The sequence below is a fragment of the Pteronotus mesoamericanus genome, unplaced genomic scaffold, assembly GCF_021234165.1.
Source record: "Pteronotus mesoamericanus isolate MK-2021 breed Mesoamerican mustached bat unplaced genomic scaffold, CSHL_Meso_final scaffold_31, whole genome shotgun sequence".
Lineage (NCBI taxonomy): Eukaryota > Metazoa > Chordata > Mammalia > Chiroptera > Mormoopidae > Pteronotus > Pteronotus mesoamericanus.
The window spans coordinates 12,705,573-12,726,213 of record NW_026555312.1 but is presented as its reverse complement, the minus strand read 5'-3'; the positions used below and the strand labels follow the sequence as shown (position 1 = coordinate 12,726,213).

At 38.4% G+C, this 20,641-nt stretch overlaps 1 protein-coding gene across 5 annotated transcripts in view; it reads right to left on the bottom strand.

Annotated features, from left to right (window-relative positions):
• KIF13A (kinesin family member 13A) overlaps positions 1-20,641 on the bottom strand; it is a 201,966-nt gene that overhangs the window by 59,986 nt on the left and 121,339 nt on the right. For all 5 annotated transcript variants that reach the window (XM_054591849.1, XM_054591850.1, XM_054591851.1 and 2 more), the window contains exons 5-11: positions 19,711-19,803; positions 18,632-18,812; positions 15,725-15,812; positions 13,965-14,099; positions 13,148-13,260; positions 790-901; positions 189-401 (exon numbers count right to left, since the gene is read on the bottom strand). In XM_054591849.1, coding sequence (XP_054447824.1) covers positions 189-401; positions 790-901; positions 13,148-13,260; positions 13,965-14,099; positions 15,725-15,812; positions 18,632-18,812; positions 19,711-19,803 — 935 coding nt within the window. The remainder of the gene's footprint in view (positions 1-188; positions 402-789; positions 902-13,147; positions 13,261-13,964; positions 14,100-15,724; positions 15,813-18,631; positions 18,813-19,710; positions 19,804-20,641) is intronic.

Sequence of the window (20,641 nt, the reverse complement as noted above, 5' to 3'; positions counted from 1 at the left end):
CTGCACTTTTATTTTTAAATTTACTTTTAAATTATAGTTGACTTAGAATATTATACTAGTTTCAGGTGTACAACATAGCAATTAGACATATATATATGCCTTACACAGTGATCACCAGAATCAGACTAGTACCCACCTGTCATTATACGTAGTTATTATGTTATTACTGATAATATCCTGTACGTTACCTCAGCCTGTGAGAGTTGCTCTCTCAGTTTCTCAACTTCCTCCCGCAGTTCCCGGATGACTTTTGCGTTGGGATCCTCATTCACAATGGCATGGTTAACGATCCTTTTGGCTCGATCTGCATATCGTAATGTGGAGAGCGTCTCTTCATAGTTGTCTGCTGCTGGACTGATGGTGGCTATCATAGAGGTCTGGCTGTTGCCTCCCAAATTGTCCTGCAAAATATTTCAAACAGCATCTTAGGAAACGAGGCCCATGTCATGGACAACATGTATGATGCAAGCAGTAAACATGCATGTGTGATATTATTCTTTGTGAAGAAAATGCTATGTGCAAATGGGTTTGTATTTTACAAATAATTTTATGACAATAGGAAATGTGGTCTCTCTATATCACGACAATGAATAATGTTCCTCAAACAGCATTATAATGAAATAAAAGGAAACAAATGAGTTTTCATTCTGTGTTCCTAGGAATTAGGATAATAGTACAATATTGTCAGGTGTTCCGTCTATATTTAGTTAGCTGTGCACACACCTTTCAGCTGTCACCTCTGACACAATCAATTTTTAGTTGGAAAAGAACACTGGAATGCTGAATTACCTTAAGAAGCCAAGTGAGGACTGAATCTCGATACGGCACAAATTTGTTTTTACCCTTGCCAGCTGCCTGGTCAGCCAGTGATGATATAACCAACCCCAAGGTTGTCAGTGATCTGCCAAGAGAATAATTTAAAAATTAATTTCATGGAATGTTTATTTTGTTTTTAATAATCCTTGTAGGTAATAAGTATAAAATATGCAGAATAAAGCCCTAACGTTGATACGATCAAGTCTACATTAATTTGTTGAAAAGCTGAGAAAAACAAAAAGTAGCTCCATTTATTTAAAATAATAAATTTAGAATTCCTATACAAATCTATTTTGGGGGTAAAGTGGGAGAATGGGGAAATGGTGGACATCTGCAATAGTGTCAACTATAAATATACATATTTTTTAAAAAGAATCTATTCTGGTTCATCACAGGACCTGTGAAACATTCATTTCAGAACCTAGAAATATACATTTAAGAGATCACACTGGAAAACTTTAATTTACTCCAAATATTATGCTTCAAGTCTCAACCATTTACTGTTTGGATCTAATTTGCGCCATGCTGGGCTCTCGTTTTGTTCCCCAGAATAACCATGTAACATGCAGAGTCCCCTTCTACTACACATTATAAAATATATACTGTTCATCTGCTTAAAGCTGGCAAGTTTATTTCATATAGAGTTATTACAGTTTACAAAAACAAAGAACTACCCAAGCAGAGGACAGTATATGGCTACTCTTCCAACCCCTGCTACTCAAAGCAGCAGCCCTGGCATCACCTGAGAAGTGGTTAGAAACACAGTCTCTGAAGCTTCCCGAGCCTATCGATCAGGACCAGTTAAAGGTATCTCCTGGTGATACATATGCACATTAAATTTTAAGAAGGTCTGACTGAAGGACACCCAAATGATAAATACATTTAGTTGTCTAGGCCTATGATTCTCAAAATGTGATGCTGGGACCAGCAGCATCAGCATCAGTGGGGACCTTGTTAGAAATCATTTCAGGCCCTCCCACGACCTACTGAATCAGAGGCAGGGGTGTTCAACCTTTTGGCATCTCTCTGCCACACTGGAAGAAGAAGAGTTGTCTTGGGCCACACATTAAATACACTGAGATATGTAATCATAACAAAATCTCATAATGTTTTAATTAAATTTACAATTTTGTGTTGGGTCACATTCACAGCCATCCTGGGCTACATGCGGCTATGGGTTGTAGGTTGGACCCCCCTGCAGCGGGACCCAGTCAATCTGCTCTTCAACAAGCCCTTCAAGTGATTCTGATGTAGGCTTGAGTTTGAGGACCAATGATTGATGCTGCTGAGCTCTCCCCGGTGGTTAATACATGTTTTCTGCACCACGAGAAGAGTGTGTAGAAACAACAGATATGTGGTACTGAGGGATGAGGGACATCCTCTTTGTGTCAAAGTTACATTCCAATTGCTCTTCTAAAAGGAATTCAACTGGATCCCAAGTTAGCAGCCAGAGAAGAGCAGTCTCAGATCTCACAGGACTGCAAGGAAGGTTACATGATATCACAAAGAGAAAATGCTTTCAAAATAGTTTTAAAAATAAAATCTTACTATTTATGGTAGTAAGGCAGGGCACAAATCAGCAAGTGACTAGACGTTGGCAAGTGACAGACTACATAGCTTTCTTTCGAATGTCAACAACAGGTTTGAATTGAGCTGAAAGGAAAGAAAGCCTATTTCCCACAAAACATAATTCCCCAATGGTGACTTGCTGAAGAGTCAATGAAATACAAAGCAAATTCAAAAGGCAGATAATGAACAAGAATTTTAATCTAACAGCCATTACCACAAAGTGATATAAATATATCCATCATGACTGACAGATTTAAAAGTTAAACAGTGCAACCCAAGAGAAATGAAAACATATGTCCACACAAAAACGTGTACATGGAAATTTTCATAGCAGCATATTCACAATAACCAAAATGTGGAAACAACCCAAATGTCCCTCAAATAATGAAGGGATAAAATGTGGTATGTTCATACAATGGAATATTATTGGCTATAAAAGAGGAACAAAGTTCTGATACATGCTACAACATGAATGAACCTTGAAAAATTATGCTATGTGAAAGAAGCCAACACAAAAGGGCACTGTCTTGTGATGAACTGTCTCTTTGCTCTCAAATTCATGCCCAATAGACCCTCAGAATGTGACCTTATTTGGAAATAGGTTCCTTGTGATGAAGATAATTAGGGAGATTCTAAACCAATAACTGGTGTCCTTATAAGAAGACCATATGAAGCCCTGGCCAATGTGGCTCAGTTGGTTGGGTGCCATCTTGAAAACCGAAGGGTTGTGGGTTCAACTCCTTGGGGCACATACCTAGGTTGTAGGTTCAGTCCCTGTTGGGGTACGTGTGAGAGGCAGCCAATCAACGTTTCTCTCCTTCCCTTCCCCTCTCTCTAAAATCAATAAGCATGTTCTCAGATGGGGGAAAAAAAAAGGAGCCATGTGAAGACATACATGGAAAACAGCATGTGAAGACATAAGACAGATTGTAGTGATTCATCTGCAAGCTAGGAAATGCCAGCAACCACTAGAAGCTAGGAGAGAGGCACAAAATACACTTTCCCTTTGAGCCCCCAGAAGGAACAAACCCTTGATTTTGGACGTCTGGCCTCTAGAATGTTCAAAAATAAACTTTGCAACCCAATTTGTGGTAATTTGTTATAAAAACACTGGGAAAATAATACAGCCATATATTAATCAATGCCAGTTATATGAAATATCCAGAATAGGCGAGACAGAGGTAGTGGTTGCTTAGGGCTAACAGTGGGGCTAAAGGGGAAAGACTTGGATGTGAGGTTTCTTTTAGTGGTGATGAAATATTTCAAAATTAGATTGTGGTGATGGCCGTACAATTTTGAATATAATAAAGCTATTGAACTGTACACTTTAAATTGGCAAACTATGTGGTATATGAAGTATTTTTCAATGCAGCTTTAAATTTTTTTTAATTATAGAAAAATTCAGCAAGTTCAGTCATCCTCCCAAAGCTACCAACTTTAAGAAAGAAAACTGCATATGATATGGAATAGAGGAAAGTAAGAGTTCAATATAAGACAAAAATACATTTCTCCTTCAATATAGAATATATGGCATTTTTCACATTTAGCAGCTATTGCGATAAAATTTTTTAGTTGAAAACAATTCTCTGAACTATCCCAGATTTTTAATACCCCAATGCAGCAGCAATGCTAGAAGGTCAGTATTAGTAACTTTACGGTTCACAGAGGCCCTTGATATGAAAATGTGTTTTGGGGTTGTCATGAATATTTAATCATTGAGACTGATTACTTTGTCTTGTGCCAACTACTTGTATTTCCTAATTTTATAGTGTAGGGAATGAAAAGGAAAAGGGTGGCACAGTGTCATTAGTTCCACTGTATGATGTGCACTATGAGCCCAGGGCAGCATGTACGCGTCAGGAGCAGGGACTAGAGCTGGACAGAAATGACACAACTCCAGTTACTGCATACAGTTTGCTCTATAAGTTACCTAATTAGAGAAGTTTTTCATTAGTAGAAGCCACAGCCTTTTACCTAATAGTGTCCACACATTCAAAACAAGAACTTTCCCTAAACCTATTACAGTCTCCTTGACACAAACGGAAATGAATTACAGGTGAGTGGGACTCCAGGACGAGTGAGAGACAGCAGGTCAGCCAGTGACAAGGGGTCCACACCATTCCTCCCTAATGGGTTCCACCCAGAAACAATGATCCTGGAAATGTAAAAGCTGTTTGAAATTTCGGTATCTGAATGGTGAACAATACGCTTACATATTTAAATGAGAACTTTATTTCGGGGAGCTTAAAAATGTAACAATCACTAATTATGGATCCTGCTAGCACTGTCTTCTCATGCTAGACACAAATGGGCAGCTTTTGTGCCTCACTGGATCCAGAACAGGGTGGAGCTGTTTGGCAATTTCTGGAGCTGAAAAAAGTTATTCCAGGAATCTTTCCAATTCTTCTAGAGGTAGAGAGAGCAAAGAAGCCCCTAATCTTTTAATCTCTTAGCACAAATTCTTGAGTGGGGGTGGGGAGTAAAATGGGGATGGACTGACTGGAGGCGAAGGAAGAGTTAAACTAGGGGATGACATTTATAAACAGATGACCACGCTTTAAGATTGAAAATTTCAAAAGTGTACCTATTGATAACAATGGACAATTTGGGATCAAAAAGAGAGTAAATAAAACTTGGGTGGATCAAAAACAACATAAAAGCTGCTTCAAAAATCCAATCAATGAGAAAAAAATAGTCATAATACAGCTTTTTTTCTTTTCGGCACATTCTTCCAAACTACATAGCTTTCTAACCACCAGATTTCTGCCCTTAGGAGTAGGTATGATTTTTTTTCCTAAGATCATAACTGCAGTATTTATTAAACTTTATTAGTGTTACCTGTATATAGGCATACCTTGGAGATATTGAAAGTTCAGCTCCAGACCACCACAATAAAGCAAAAGCAATAAACTAATCTTTTTGCTGCTGGAGGGTCTTGCCTTCAATTTGTAAAAAATGCAACATCTGTGAGGCCTAATAAAAACGAGGTATACTTATACCTATTTCTCTATCTCTTTCTACTTAGATTGTGATGACCTTGAGGACAGTGATCATTCTATTGACATAGATATTCCTTCATCAATTACTGTGCCTGGATTACAGAAAGCATTCAGTATTTGTGGAGTAAAACTGGGTCTATAAAATACTGAAGAACAGAACACAGACCTCTTCCTAAAAAGAACTAGTTCAGTCATCATTGGTGTGCTCTGCAGGTGCTGGCCCAATATCCACTTTCCCCCTCTTCTTACTAACAGAACCCTAATTTCGTTGGGAAGTACGTGTCAGGCTAAAAACTCCACTTCCCAGAACCCTTTGCAGCTTGAGGAATCCACAAAACCCAGTTCTGGCCAATGAGATGTAGGGAGATAGTACTGGGAGGGGCTTCCTGGGAAGCTACCTATTCCTGATTGAGAAGGTACATTATTTAGGGAACAGAAGCTGGTGGTCCTTTACTTCTCCTCCTTCTTTCTTGTTTGCCACACAAATATGGACACAATGCCTGAAATAGTAGGATCATCTTGAGGTTACAAGGATGACGTGAACATACACTAAGGTTAAACAGAGCTGTGTGCCTGACAGCATTGCTAAGGTGTTGTTTCAGCTTCTGAATTTCTTGTTAAGTGAGAAGAATGAATATACCGTTTGGTTGTCACTATAGCTGGTTTCTGTTGCTTACAGATGAATATGGTTCCTGGTTGGTTGGTTTGTTTTTAAGATTTTATTTATTTATTTTTAGAAAAGGGAAGGGAGGAAGAGAGGAGAACATCAATGTGTGGTTGCATCTCACACGCCCCCTACTGGGGACCTGGCCAGCAACCCAGGCATGTGACCTACACTGGTCAATTGAACCAGCAACTCGTTGGTTTGCAAGCTGGCATTCAGTCCACTGAGCCACACCAGCTAGGGCCTGGCTTTTAAAGAATTAGTTGAAATATGATGAAGTTAGTGGACTTGAGTTTAGTACTTTCCCCCGGTAAGTCCCTACTCTTAAGACTAAAAAAGAAAAGGCAAAATATGGGGGAAAGGCAGTATCATCACCTGACAGGAAGAAAACCCTTATACCTATAGTATAGGCCTGATTTCCACTCACCACCTTTTTCTGGTGGCTAATGCAAATTATTAAACTCAAATAATGTTCATCTAATGAGTATCATTCCCAATCTCATTTCCATCTCAATTGGTGTGGTGTAATAGTAAAGTATACACTAACATTTCCAAAATCAAGTTCTTTTGAAAATTTGTTCTGGAGATTTTAATATACATTATAACTAGAATTCTGAATCAAATAAGTTCGAGGAATATGTTAAAGTTTAATGGGACTTGTTACTACAGGACTTCTTGGAGCTTTTAGCACTCTGAATGTCTAAAGGAAGGCTTTCCAATTTAAAAGTAGCTTTTCTCAAAATTATTTGTCCAGGGGTCCTTTTCTTCCCAAAGCCACTTGAGGAACTAGTATTTCACAAAAAAGCTTTGAGGAACATTGAGGTAAAAATAGCACATGCCCCAAAAGATGGGCTATTGTACCCCAAGGAGGAGATTTTTGCTCTGTCCTTTATGGGTCTCTCATGTTAAATGTGAAGATGTTTCTTCAGATTTTTTCCCCACATAACTTTGATCCCGCAATACACAAGTGGTAAATTAACAAGGGTCCCTGCCCACCCTTGAATAGTGAACAGAGGTAAGCCATTTTTATTCTCACTAGGTACAAGTTCGTTCAGACAACACCTAAATGAGGTTTCCAAGAGGAAATGAATGAGTCATGGAAAGTACTCAAGAAGAAGAAATGGAGAACTGAGTCACGTAAAACATTAAGCTTATGAAGTAATATGTTATTATAAATTATATAACAGAATCCTAGAAGTATCATATATTACTATCTCTAGAACAAGCTCACCAGAATTCCTTTTTGGAGGTGTACTTTATTATTAACCACAGTAATTGAAATAGAAATGAGACTGGGAAAGATACTCATTAGATGAACACTGTTTGCATTTAAGGACTGGCGGTTGCTGAGATTAAAATGGAACCTTTTTCAATAACATTCCTTGGGGCATTAGAGACAGTGTTTCAGGATCTAAATGAGTTCTCAAGGGAGCTGACCCAGCCAGACTCCAGCAGAAAGGGAAGCTTTCCTCATTCCACCCTCAATAGACAGGTGGAGCAGCAGACCAATTTTTCAGATATAATCCCCTGTGAAGATGGTCTACAGAAGACCTGTACCTAGCAGCCCTGAACAGGCCAGGGTGGTGCAGCCACATAGTGCCTTATGTCTCAAAATGAAGAATAATGTGTGTTTTAAAGCTCTTACGAGTTTAAGGAGAGGTGAAGCTCCTAAATCCGCAGCCCATTAGGCATATACTAACGTCTGTGTGATGTCCCTGACAGGTGTGCTTAAAAAGGAAATTATTAACATTCTATCAAAAAAAGCCCAAAAGGAGGCCAAGAGAAATTTTAGGAAACATCAGAGATTTCTTTAATTTTAGCACTCAACTGGGTACTGGTTTTAAGGCTGGAACTATTAGGCAGCAGTTTCAATTTATTATGTTATTTTATTAGTACACACGTATGTAGAGCTTGCTATGTGTTAGGCACTCTCATAAGCACTTCACAATGAGTAACTAATTTAATCTTCGTAATAGCCCTCATCCACATTAGGCTTGTTCCTCATCCACATTTTACAGATGAGAAAACTGGGAACAGCAAGGTCTTAAGGCTAGTTTCTATAATTAAGAAACTTGAGTGGCTCCTCTAGGAGGCCCCGGACCTTTCAGTTGAATTTCACCTGTGTTCCCACTGCACCGGGTGGAAGTGTCTATGGCACTTAATACACTGACGCTACCCTTCCAAGTGCTCCCCTCCCCACTGGACCTTGGTTCCTGGATTCCATCTTACTCATTCATCCTTGTGTTCTTTTTTTTTTTAATTGTTGTTCAATTACAGTTGTCTCCATCCCCCCCCCCATACTTTCCTTTGCCCTACCTAGCCCCCACCTCCTACATTCAATCCTGCCCCCCTTCTTTTTGTCCATGGGTCCTTTATACATTTTCCTTGACTTGACCCTTCCCCTTCTTTCCCGTTACCCCCTTCCCCCTCCCTCCTGGTCACTGTCAGTTTGTCCCCTATTTCCATGTCTCTGGTTCTATTTTGCTCGCTTCCTTGTTTTTTTGCTGAGGTTCCACTCATAGAGATCATACAGAATTTGTCTTTCACCGCCTGGCTTATTTCACTTAGCATAAGACTCTCCAGTTCCGTCCATGCTGTCACAAAGGGTAGGAGTTCCTTCTTTCTTCCTGCTGCATAGTATTCCATTGTGTAAATGTACTGGTTTTTTGATCCACCCATTTACTGGTGGGCACTTAAACTGTTTTCAGCACTTCTTGGCTATTATAAATAATGCTGCTATGAACATTGGGATGCACAGGTTCTTTTGAATTGGTGTTTAAGGATTCCTAAGGTATAGTCCCAGTAGTGGAACTGCTGGTTCAAAAGGCAGTTCCATTTTTAGTTTTTTGAGGAAATTCCACACTGCTTTCCACAGTGGCAGCACCAGTCTGCATTCCCACCAACAATTCCCTTTTCTCCACAATCTTGCCAGTACTTATTGTTTGTTGATCTGTTTATGATGGCCATTTTGACTGCTGTGAAGTGGTATCTCATTGTGGTTTTAATCTGCATTTCTCTGATGGCTAGTGATGCTGAGCCTCCTTTCATATGTCTCTGGGCCCTGTGTATGTCCTCTTTGGAGATGTGTCCGTTCGGATCCTTTGCCCATTTTTTAATTGGATTCTTTATATATTTTGGAGATCAAACTCTGGTCTGAGGTATCATTGGCAAATATATTTTCCCATGTGGTTGGTTCCCTTTTTCATTTTACTGATGTTTTCTTTAGTGTGTGGAAGCTTTTAATTTGATGTAGTCCCATTTGTTTATTATTTCCTTTATATCCCTTGCTCTAGGGGACATATCGATGAAAATATTGCTGTGTGGAATATCTGAGAGTTTCCCGCCTATGTTTTCCTCTACAACTTTTATGGTGTCATGACTTATATTTAAGTCTTTTATCCACCTTGAGTTTATTTTTGGGTATGGCGTAAGTTGGTAGTCAAGTTTCATTTTTTTGCATGTAGCTGTCCAGCTCTCCCAGCACCATTTGTTGAAGAGGCTATTTTTACTCCATTTTACACTCCTGCCACCTCATCACTGTGTTCAACACATATTTGCAAAATGGACCAAAAAAGCACAGCTCCATATCTCTTATCTGTAGTACTTGGGGCTACATGTATCTTAAAATTCAAAATATTTTGGATTTTATGAAGTTTAGTACATACACTACATATGACTACCAATGGGATCTGAGATAGCATTCCATAGTAAAATATTGAATATACAAACAATTCTTCAGTTAAACTTATGAATGGTCACATTAAGTGAGTAAATAAAGACTATAAATACAGATAAAGACTAGAGATAGCCTCATGAATGAGAAATTAAGTGAGGATTTACCAGAAAGTGTGCTAGGAAGAAATAAAAGCACTTGGTTTTTGGATTTTGGAATCATAGGTAAGGGATCATGAGTTGCTATTTCTAGGAAGCTCTCTAAGATGGCGTGTAGATGTTACAGCATTGTCGTACTGTGAAAAAAATGTCCCATTCATTCAGCTACTATGTACCAATGATCACACTGAGAACTTTGAGAACAATTGGTGGAGACCTGGATCCACAGTAGCCTCTTGGCATATATGCCCCAACTCGGAGATTGGGGAGATATGTAGAGTAAAGAAAATAGCCCTGGATTAAGCCTCAGAGGGAGTTCCATTCCTTTCTAGCCATTATTTTGGGAAAAGCATAAGATCAACTTGGCAGACATCCATAAGCTGGCAAAGGTGTCATTAAAAAAAATAGCTTAAATATTGGGTTATGTAGCATTTCTCAACATTATCCAGCCTTCCTTTCACTTTTTCAAATGAAGTGACTTACTGTTGTCCTAGACTATGTGCCCCCCAACAGCTGTAACAAATAATAATAAATGTAGAGACTTAAAACAACACAAGTTCATTATCTTACAGTTCCAGTGGCCAGAAGTCCAGGATGTCCTCACTGTGCTAAAATCAAGGCATCTGCAAGCCTGCACTCCTTCTGGAGGCTCTAGGGGAGAATCTGTCTCCTTGCCTTTTCCAGTTTCTATAGACTGCCTGCACTTCTTGGCTCATGGCCCCTTCCCCATCTTCAATCAAGCAATGGTTGCTGAACTCTTCCTCACCCTGCATCAGTCTGACTCTGCCTTGGCTCTTCTGTCTCCCTCTTTCATTTGTTAGGAGCTTTATGATTACATCAGGCCTACCTGGATAATCTCTCCATCTCAAAATCTTAATAACTTAAGAACATCTGCAAAAATCCCTCTAACTTGTAAAGTAACTTATGGGCAAGTTTTGGGGATTATGACCTGACATATTTGGGGGAGGCAGCAAGGCAGTATTCTGTTTACAACACTATCTAAATTCCTTCTGCATCCTCAGCATCTACTGCAATGCCAGACACATAGCAGAGGCTTAAAATATCTGCTCAGCTTTACTGGTATTACTCAAATGTCTCCAACCACAAATTTCCCCATTTTTAAACAGAGATTAAAAAAATAAAATACCTAGTATAAGCCATACACAAAATAATGCATGTGAAAGTTGTCTGAAATCTATAAACCTAAACATGAAGATAATAGTCCACAGACTAGGAGTAAAGGACACACACATGCATTTGTGAAAGTCAGTATATAATAAGGAAAGACAGTGGGATCCTAAGTGAATTCCATTCAACTCAGTAAGTCATTATGGAGAGCAGGCCAGTTGCTGGGGGATCAAAATCATGTTATCCTGTGGCCTTGAGGCAGTCCAGCTTGGGACACTACATAATTTAGTGTCCAAATTTAAGGAGGCAATGATATTCATTCTGGGACAAAAGTATTAATCAGAACATTTTTCAGGCAAACAGAACACATGGACACCCCAAATATAGCCCAGTGGTGAGCCTGGGCTCTTGAGCCAGACTGCCCAGAACCAAATCCCAGATCCACAGGTAGAGCTTTCTGACCCTGGACACATTATGTAACTGCTCCCTGCTTGGTTTCCTCATCTGCAAAATGGGGTAACAGACTCCTTTCACAATGCTGATGTGAGGATCAGATGAGTTATGACATAGAGCCTTCAGAATAACGCTTAGCACACTGTAAGATGTCGGTAAGAGCTAGTGACCATTACATGTCAAGGCTGTGCTCTCACAAATTCCCAGTACAGAATCTCCAGTGTTTCCCCACAATCCCCGTCAGCAGTCAAAGGGCTGGCATGGCTCAACACCAGTACGCAAGTCTCTAGGACGGGTGACAGTCCTTCCTTTGGTACCTGCTCCCTCGCATGCCCATTTCTGCTTTCCCACCCTGGTTCCCGAGCTCATTTTGGAATGCAGAGCTGTAGTGCCAGCCTTGGCTCCAACAATGCTTTGTCATCAAACATAGCAAAACCCTTTGTTATTTGAGCAGGAGACAGGATGCCTGGAAGATTAACTCCCTAAAGCAGCAGTCTTTGCAGTGAGTGTGGCTGTGTCTGTTGGAGAGAGGGGGCAATCAGTTTACTTCTAATTTTAAACTTGTTTATACTAGAATTCTAATGTGCTAACGTCATTTTAAACTGCAAACTGTACAGACATGTTCCTGAATATATTACATCTTGTCACCTTCTGTCCTAAACAAAACCCCAAGTTATATATCACAACAGAAACATATTACAAGTACAAACTGAACTGCTTTCTGCTGAACTTGGAATAAAGATAATAATTATGCTGTTTACATGGATTATAAAAACAATACCTATAACAATTAATTTTATTTAGTGCATACTACGTGCTAGGCATTGTTCTAAGAACATCATGGGCATTTAATTCCAAGCAATTCTATGAAGTAGGTACTGCTGTTACCCCCAGTTTACAGGTGAGAAAACTGAAGCACAGAAAGATGATATCACTTGCCTATGATACACATATATCTAGTAAGTGGTGGAGGCACGATTAAACTCAGGCAGTCTGGCTTGAGTATACCCTCTTGAAGGCAAACTGTGCTCCCTCTCGTGCTAGAAAGAAGAGAGGTTTCCTCTTGCACACCAGGAGCCCTCTGGAATACCACACTCTGGAAAGAACAAGTCCTTCACTTGTCTGTTCCTTTGCTGCATGTGCACGTGCTGTGTCAAATGCCTTCATCTCCTTTGTCTACCTGACACCCCCCCACACGCCCTGCACCACTCTGCGCTCAGCCTTCCCCGAATCCCTGGGCACACAGCAGGCACTCACAGCAAACAGTGAGATTTCAGCATGGCAGTCATTCAATAACTGCTAACTTTGTTTGTTTTAAAGTATTGACGTTTAAGTAGTATTAGCCTTACAAAGGGACTCAAAGCAGATTTTCTCTTCAGAGTACATTCCCCAAGTTAATTTACTATATGACTTTATGAAATTGTAATTTGCATTTACCTAAGACTACATTCTATACATTGTACACTAAATATTTGTAGAATGTTTGAGCACGGCTGCACCACGTGGCTTAAATAACTTCATGCGTCTGAATAGAGGCCAGCTGTTGTTTTTCCTCAACACAGCTTACTGAAGCGGCATAAACCCCAAGCCACCTGTGATCAAAGCTGCCTGACCCTTTATGTCCCAAGCCCCCCCAGGCACACGGTACACTGGATGTGCTACTCCAGGTGAGCACCAGCCACCTTACTTGTTAATGTTGCTGCCTTCTTTCAGTCGCTCTCCTGCGGCTCCTGTTTTGGACACTCTTTCGCTACCAGCCAGGTCTACCAAGCTGACCTTACTGACTTTCTCTCCAGAGTTCTAGTTGTAGGAAACAAGACAGAAACAACACACATGAATGCAAAAACCACACAGATTTACAGATTTCTACATCTGTGCCAGCACTCTGAGAACAACCTGAGCAGCCAGCCACTACAGCGAGGCACACTTCTCAAGAAGATTTTAAATGGTAAGAGAAGTTATTAGAACCAAACAATTTCATAGCCAAAATTTAAATTGGTGTGGTAATGGAGCATTGTGTTTGGCAGCTGGGAAGCAAGCGCATTTGGCTTTCCAGAATACAGTCAGGAAGTTGCAGATTTTACGTGCCCATGAGGAAATACATGGACATGAGGATTTCTATTTATTCAGGTCAAATTCCTCTTCTTTTGAGAAAGTGTGCTTTAGGCTAAATGTTGTGGTTTCCTCTTTAATATCCCTTAATGACAATGAGGGAGACTCAGTTGTTTTTTAGACTCAGTATGAAAGGATACACATTAAAAGCTCTCTGGTGACATCATCACACCCTTTAGGGAATTCACAGAAGCAATCCAACTTTTTAAAAAATGAAGATGTATACTAAAGAAGAATCTAAGAAATTAAATGATTTAAGGAAATTAGCTCCTCTAGTTGATAGAAGAACCAGCACAAAATTCTCAGTAGCTGAACCCAGCCATGAAACACAACACCCATTCAGATGTTTTGAGTTCTTTTACTGCCACCAAAGGATCAGCCCAGTTCCTCACCCCAGACTGCAAGTCATAAAGTGTCTGTGTGATTATGATGTTGAACACAGCATGGGAGCGGCTACTTTCTTCATTCATGTTGGTTGCAGCAACTGTCCGAGATTTATTTCCCTCAGACATCAATGACTCAATATCCTAGAGGCGAAGTATAAGGAAAATATTGTAAGCAAAAACATATGAACAGTCCTGCCCACAGGTATATGTATTAATTATGGTCCTCTGACGCATTTGCCACCACCCTTCCATAAAAACCTCCCTGCCTCTCCTTCATCGAGCCTGGCTCAGCTGCCACATCCTTCAGTGCTCTCTAGTGTAGGAAACGATTCCTCCATTCTTTCCCACCTACCATTGTCTTCTTTCGCTGTTAACTATTTTTTGCTTTATAAGTTCCTAGGGAAGGAAAGAGCTACATTTATTGCTCACTCCAGATACTCAGTAACAGTAATTACCTTATTTCATTCTAACTTTCTGGGCTTAACAACTCTGTGTAGCCATTTACTGCTCACGTATTTGCCTCTGTCCTCCAACACTGTGGCTCTCCAGGGAATTTTCCTTAGTCACCTTTGTACACCTGCCTGACAACCACTTGGGGCATATGGATTCATTCCTGCCTTACAACACTTGGAGCCTATGGATTCTTATACAATGTTTGGTGAATGCACCTTACAGAGAAAGTATTCTTACGATTTTACACACAAGGACACTGAAGTCAAATAATTTTTCCTACGTCCAATAAGAGGCAGAGCTGTGACACAGATCACAAGCTCCCTAGCTCTTATTAATTAAATGATGAGATGAACACTGACCTATGAACCAGGGCTGACTTAGCACCTCTACACCAGGGAGGTCTCCATTCATTTTAGAATTTAAGTGTTCTTAAAGTAATTACTACATTGTATTTCTGATTGAAACAATACTAAAAATGTCTTCACTTTTTAATTTTTAAAATTTTTCAATGACAATGGACATACAATATAGTATTAGTTTCAAGTGTACAACAAAGTGATTAGACATTAACATAACTTATGAAGTGATCATTCCACCAAGCTAGTACCTATCTGAAAAACGTTATTTAAATGGCTAGAGAGAGTTATCTCACAGATTAATTTTAGTCATACTGATTGATGATAGGACAGCTACAACACAGAAATAGCACAACCAAGTTTAGGGGTGTATTTACTCATTTATTCATCGGCTTTCTTCAGCAACAAAGGGCAGTTTGTGTTATGAGATTTCCAAAGCAATGACAATAAAAACAAGGGCAAAACATCAAGTCAGGATGTAAGAAGGCATAAAAATCAAGAAGTAGGAAAATGAAACAGGTCAGTCAATGTAGAAAGAACTGATTCAAGAAAATAAAGGAAACAGAGAAGTGAAAAGTAATGAAAACCAAAAGAGGAGACCCTATTAAAGAGAAGGGGTTGAATTAACTACCAAACACTGTTTCTATTTGTCTAGATGGGCATCACTGGTACCCTTAAGTAGAAGAGTAGCAACAGAGCAGTATTAGTGAAAATATTCAGCAAGCTCGAAACACTGGGCCTCTCACCTGCACTGTAAAACTTTCACAACAAAGCAGGTTGAGGAGTACGATTAAAGGCCCCTTTTTTCTTTTTGGAGTGTGTTGATACTGGGTTTTGGAGAGCATGGATGGTACCGATAAGCTTGCTCTAAAGCATTCACATAGAAAAATACTCAACATCACTTACATACTTCAACTTACTGTAGTTATTTAATGACTTAAAAAAAATAACACTTACCTCAAAACTAGTGACAGCCAGTTGGGATAAGCCATCTACATATGGTCCCAAAACTTTATGCTCACGAACTTTAAGAGACTGTCTACTCCTTCGGGAGGAAGGAAAAAGGAATGAATGAATCAGAAAAAAACTCTGAGGCTTTTCATTCTTCTTAAGTACTTTTAAACCAAGATGGCAGTTTCAAAAGGATTTTTTTACTATATAATCTTTATTCTATTATTTCCATTAACGTTTAGTCCTCTTATATCCCCTTGCCCCCAGTAATCACCATCCTGTTGTCTATGTTCATGAGTCCTTTTTCCAAAAGAATTTTTTTAATGATCAACAAATATCCTAAAAGCTACTTTATTTAGATTGGCAAGACAGCATTCACTGTCATAAATGACTTTTATACTCAGATTTCTATTTAAAGTAACTGATTATTTAAAAATTCTATCTCTACTCCCAAACTAAAGAGCCAGCACACAGAATACTAGGTTGGGTCAACTTGCTTTAGCAGATGAACTTCAGTTTTACATAGGAGAAAAAAGAAAAAAAGAAAAAGAAAACGAAGCAAAGAACATGCCAGAAATGAATTTAACCTCAAGGCTAGTCTATAAATAAGCACATTCTCAGTAAATAATATTTTAATAATATCTGAAGTTCTGACCAAGCAGTAAAAAATATTAAAGCACTTTATTTTATTTTTAATTTACTTTTCCAAGTCTGTATTGATTTATGCTGCTTCTATGCTCACAATTTTATACAGAAAGTGATATTATAGTACAGAAGTTGCTTGTAGCTACTGATATTTACCCTACATTTAGAATTGGCTCTGCTGATGAAGATTTTAGTGCTCTTTTGAATTTTTAAATGGCAAACCTGGTTTAGTACCCATTTGAACAGTGAATCAACAGATAGCAGGGACTAAAAGCAAAGCAATACAGATTATGGCTATATTGTATATGTCACCTTTTTCATGGCATCAGATATTAATCACCTTTCAAATCAAGAGTCAATGTTTGGCATCACTCCAGTGTGGAAAAAAGGAACTAAGAACCAAGAGGGCTTCCCAAAGTCTTGGCATTGTTCCCTAAGAACTTTTCAGTTATTCCACTCAATCTTACAGCCCTACAAAATAGGTATCACTGACTTTAAGGATGAAAAATTCAATGGGACAATGAGCAATTCTGCTGTACTCTAAATAGGGGCAGACCAAATACACGTCTTTACGAGAGCTGCTTTGATGCACATAAATCCAGAGCTCAGTTCATCTGCTTACACATCCAGAGATTCTTTAATGCTATTCACAAGCAAGAAAAAGTAAAGTTAACACAATATCAAGTGCTTGTGATGTGTCTAACATCTGGCATTCCTATACACTGCTGCTGGGAGTAGAGATTGGTACAGTCACTTTGAAAAACAGCCTGGCAGTACCAAATAAAGTTAAAGACTCAGTGTCTTTTGACCTACAATTCCAACCCTAGAGGTATTCCCTAGAAACTCCTGCATTTGTTCACTAGGAGAACTGTACAAGAAAGAGCAGCACTATATAGTGATAAAAAGTGGGATAATATAAATTATGGTATAATTGTATAATGGAATACTAAAGAGCAGTAAAAATTAATGCATTATTACTTTATATATCAGAATGAACGAATCACTGAGGGTAAAAACAGCAAGTCACCAGAGGACACATATTACTATTATGTCACTTATACAAAGTTAAAAACTATGCAAAATTATGTGTTAACTCTACAGAGGAAGAAGATAATGAAAAACATAAAATTCATAATAGTAATTACTTTGGGAAGAGATAGGAAATAGAATGGGATCCAAAAGGAACATACAGGAGGCTTCAAAAATATTGGTTATATTCCATTTGTTAAGGAACACGATGAGTAGGGCAGTCTTTGCTTTTATTATTCTTTATACCTTACATGTATTATAAGTGTTTTTTTCATATTAAATAGTTCATAACTTTAAAGTAAATGTAAACATTTTCTATGATTGGGTTACTTCCTTCCCACTCATAATTTTGACCTTATATGTTTGATTGAACCCTTAGTTATTCAGCTGCTAAAAGTTTTAAAAATATTTTTTAATGACAAGAGAAAGAATTCATTATGTTACACAGAAAATTCAGGATATCGAATTGTATTTAGAGAATGACCTCAACACACACACACACACGCAGCATACATTTGAAATAAAGAATCAAAATGCACCAAGGTATTAATAGCAGTTATTCTGAGTGGTGGGATTATAGGCCATTTTTACTTCTTCTTACATTTTGCCTATTTTCTAAATTTTATATAAATAAATATTATTTAAATTAGTAAAAAAATTTTTTTAAAGAGTTCAGTGGCCCTCTCTTTCTTCTATGAATCAAACTCATCTGGTTTTTATCACCTAGTATTTAAAAAAATGCATATGCCTAGGTTTTCCCCTGGGTCTACTGACTCCTAGTCTCTGTGGGTGGGGCTCAGATCAGTGTCTCCACAAAAAGCCCTCCATGTGATTCCGAAGCACAGTCTGGTAGGAGAATGACTTGCCTAGGCTGGGTGGTTTCAACACTTCAACCTCTTTATCTCCAATTCAGAAGTGCTGCTTTCCAACATAAATGGAAGGACAAATGTGTCTTTTTTAACTCAATTTTTAGGAATAAATTATGGTAGCCAAAGTAATACCGATAGTAAAAACACCTTTTTTTAAATGGCATATATAAGCAACTTTATACATGAATAAGGATAAACTATGTATGCTGTGTATACCAACACTCTTTGAACGCTTATGATTTCTCAGTAAATGAACTGAAATCAGAGTAGTGACCAAGGGCTCAAATTAATATATTCACTTGCAATTTTAACTTTAGGATAATTTAAAATCAATACCCTAGTACAAGCTTAATTTCAACCACCAACTTACCCTTTGGGGTCTAAGAGATCCCGAACTTTCTCATTATAAATTTCCATGTAGGATACTTCGACTTTAAAGGTCTGTGACTCATTTTGCTCCAGAGAGATCCTTTTAAATAAAGCACAGCAAAGCCTTGGGATAAGGCCCAGCTGCTCAGCATTGCCCATCATGGAGAAGGATTTTCCTGAGCCTGGAGAAAAGCAAGCAGAAAGGAAGGAAGATAAAAGAGGAAGCAACATGTAATGCTTCAACTGTAAAAGCTTTCTACATATACCAGCCAAGGTCATGCATTGGAAGCCGCAAACTTGGCCCCCAAACCTGGCCCTCACACAACAAGGTTACAATTCTATTACACTCATGGCCTCTAGTTTCGGTCTCATTGCAAGATCCAAGAGGGCACTTCATTTACAGGTGGATGCACACAAATATAACCACTAAAAATAGCGTGTATAGTAAATATCAATTATACATTACAAAGTAACATTAACAGTATTTACCCAAAAATAATTTTTTTGTGAAAGTGCTTTGATATATATTCTCTTATCTGGAGTCTCTTAGTTGTCTTGCAATGTGACCATAGGCAGTATTGTTACGATTTATTGATTTATTCCAACTTTATAGTTGAAGTAACAGTAGCTCAGAGAGTAAATGGTTGAGACACTAGTATGTTTTTGTTTTGCTTGTTTCAACCAACTATACCCTAAGCCTATGTTTAGTAATCTATTATCAGTTTTGTATCCTAGTGAGAGTCCTTTTTAAAAATGATACTAAGAGGGTTTTGTTCTTTTTTTTAGTTTTTACTATAACATTTGCATTGAGAAATTAGCAATTATTTTTCTAGTTCAAAAACAGGTTAAAACTGTAATTTAGAAAAATTACATTTAATAGTTTGAAACTAGCTTGTTCATTTACACTGAAATTAATTACCAAAACTGTTGAATTGTCAAAAAGAAGGTTCTTTTGATCATGTCACCCAGTTAAACCCACAAAGGCGGAAGCATTTTTCTGTTGCTTCCCAAAGTGTTTTAATTTCTATGTTTTAAGAAATGCACATTTAATATCGACTATAAATAAAAGCAGCGACTTACCTGTTTGTCCATATGCAAAAATACAAGCATTATACCCCTGAAAAGCTTTTTCAAGAATTCCTTCCCCAAGGCACTTGAAAACCACCTCCTGACCTAAAAAAAAGGAAAAAAGAAAAAAAGTTTTTTTGACATATTTGTATTAATAACTGAGTCTCAGTTACCTGCATTCTTTAACTCTAAAAAGATGTTATAAATGTACTGTGTGCCTACTATGTGTAGGGATAAGTATTAAGAGCTTAGTGCATGCAATTTTATTTAATCTTCTTAACTACAGCTCTGTACCTAAATCAATTTATGATTCTACCCATTCCTTCCTTCTAAGACTTTTCTCTAAGGCATTCAAGTTTCCTTTCCATTGTCAGTAGGCCATATGGAAGCATCATTTAAATTTGGTTTAGTTTCTTCTCATCAGTTAGTATAAAATGTCATTAAACACTAATTGTCTTATTTCCCCATCTGGATTCTGAGCTTCCGATGAGGAGGAACCATGTCATACACGTTTTAGTATATGCATGTACCTCTGTACTGAGAATGGTGCCAAGTACCTGCCAGGTGCTGAGAAGCTGTTTATTGCTGGTGGAGGGGATGTGTTGAGCACAGACACCTCTCACCTGTGTTCTCACAGGGGGTTCAGGGAAAAGATCTCCGTGGTGAGCCTGTCTACAGCTTACTGCTGCTCTCGGCCGAGTTCTGCCATTTAGTATAAATGCCATGGTAGCATCCATAGGAACCAGCTGAAGAGTTACAGTCTGAAAATATTTTTAAACACTTAAGACTGCATTTACTACTCTTTGAAATTGGTGATTTTCTGACAGTCATTTTCTATCATTAAGAGAATTAAAATGATATTCTCCTTCTGCTGTGCACTTATAGTCGTCAGAACATTCACTATTACAGCATTTGTAGAAACTGCCGGCTTAAGTACCTCCAA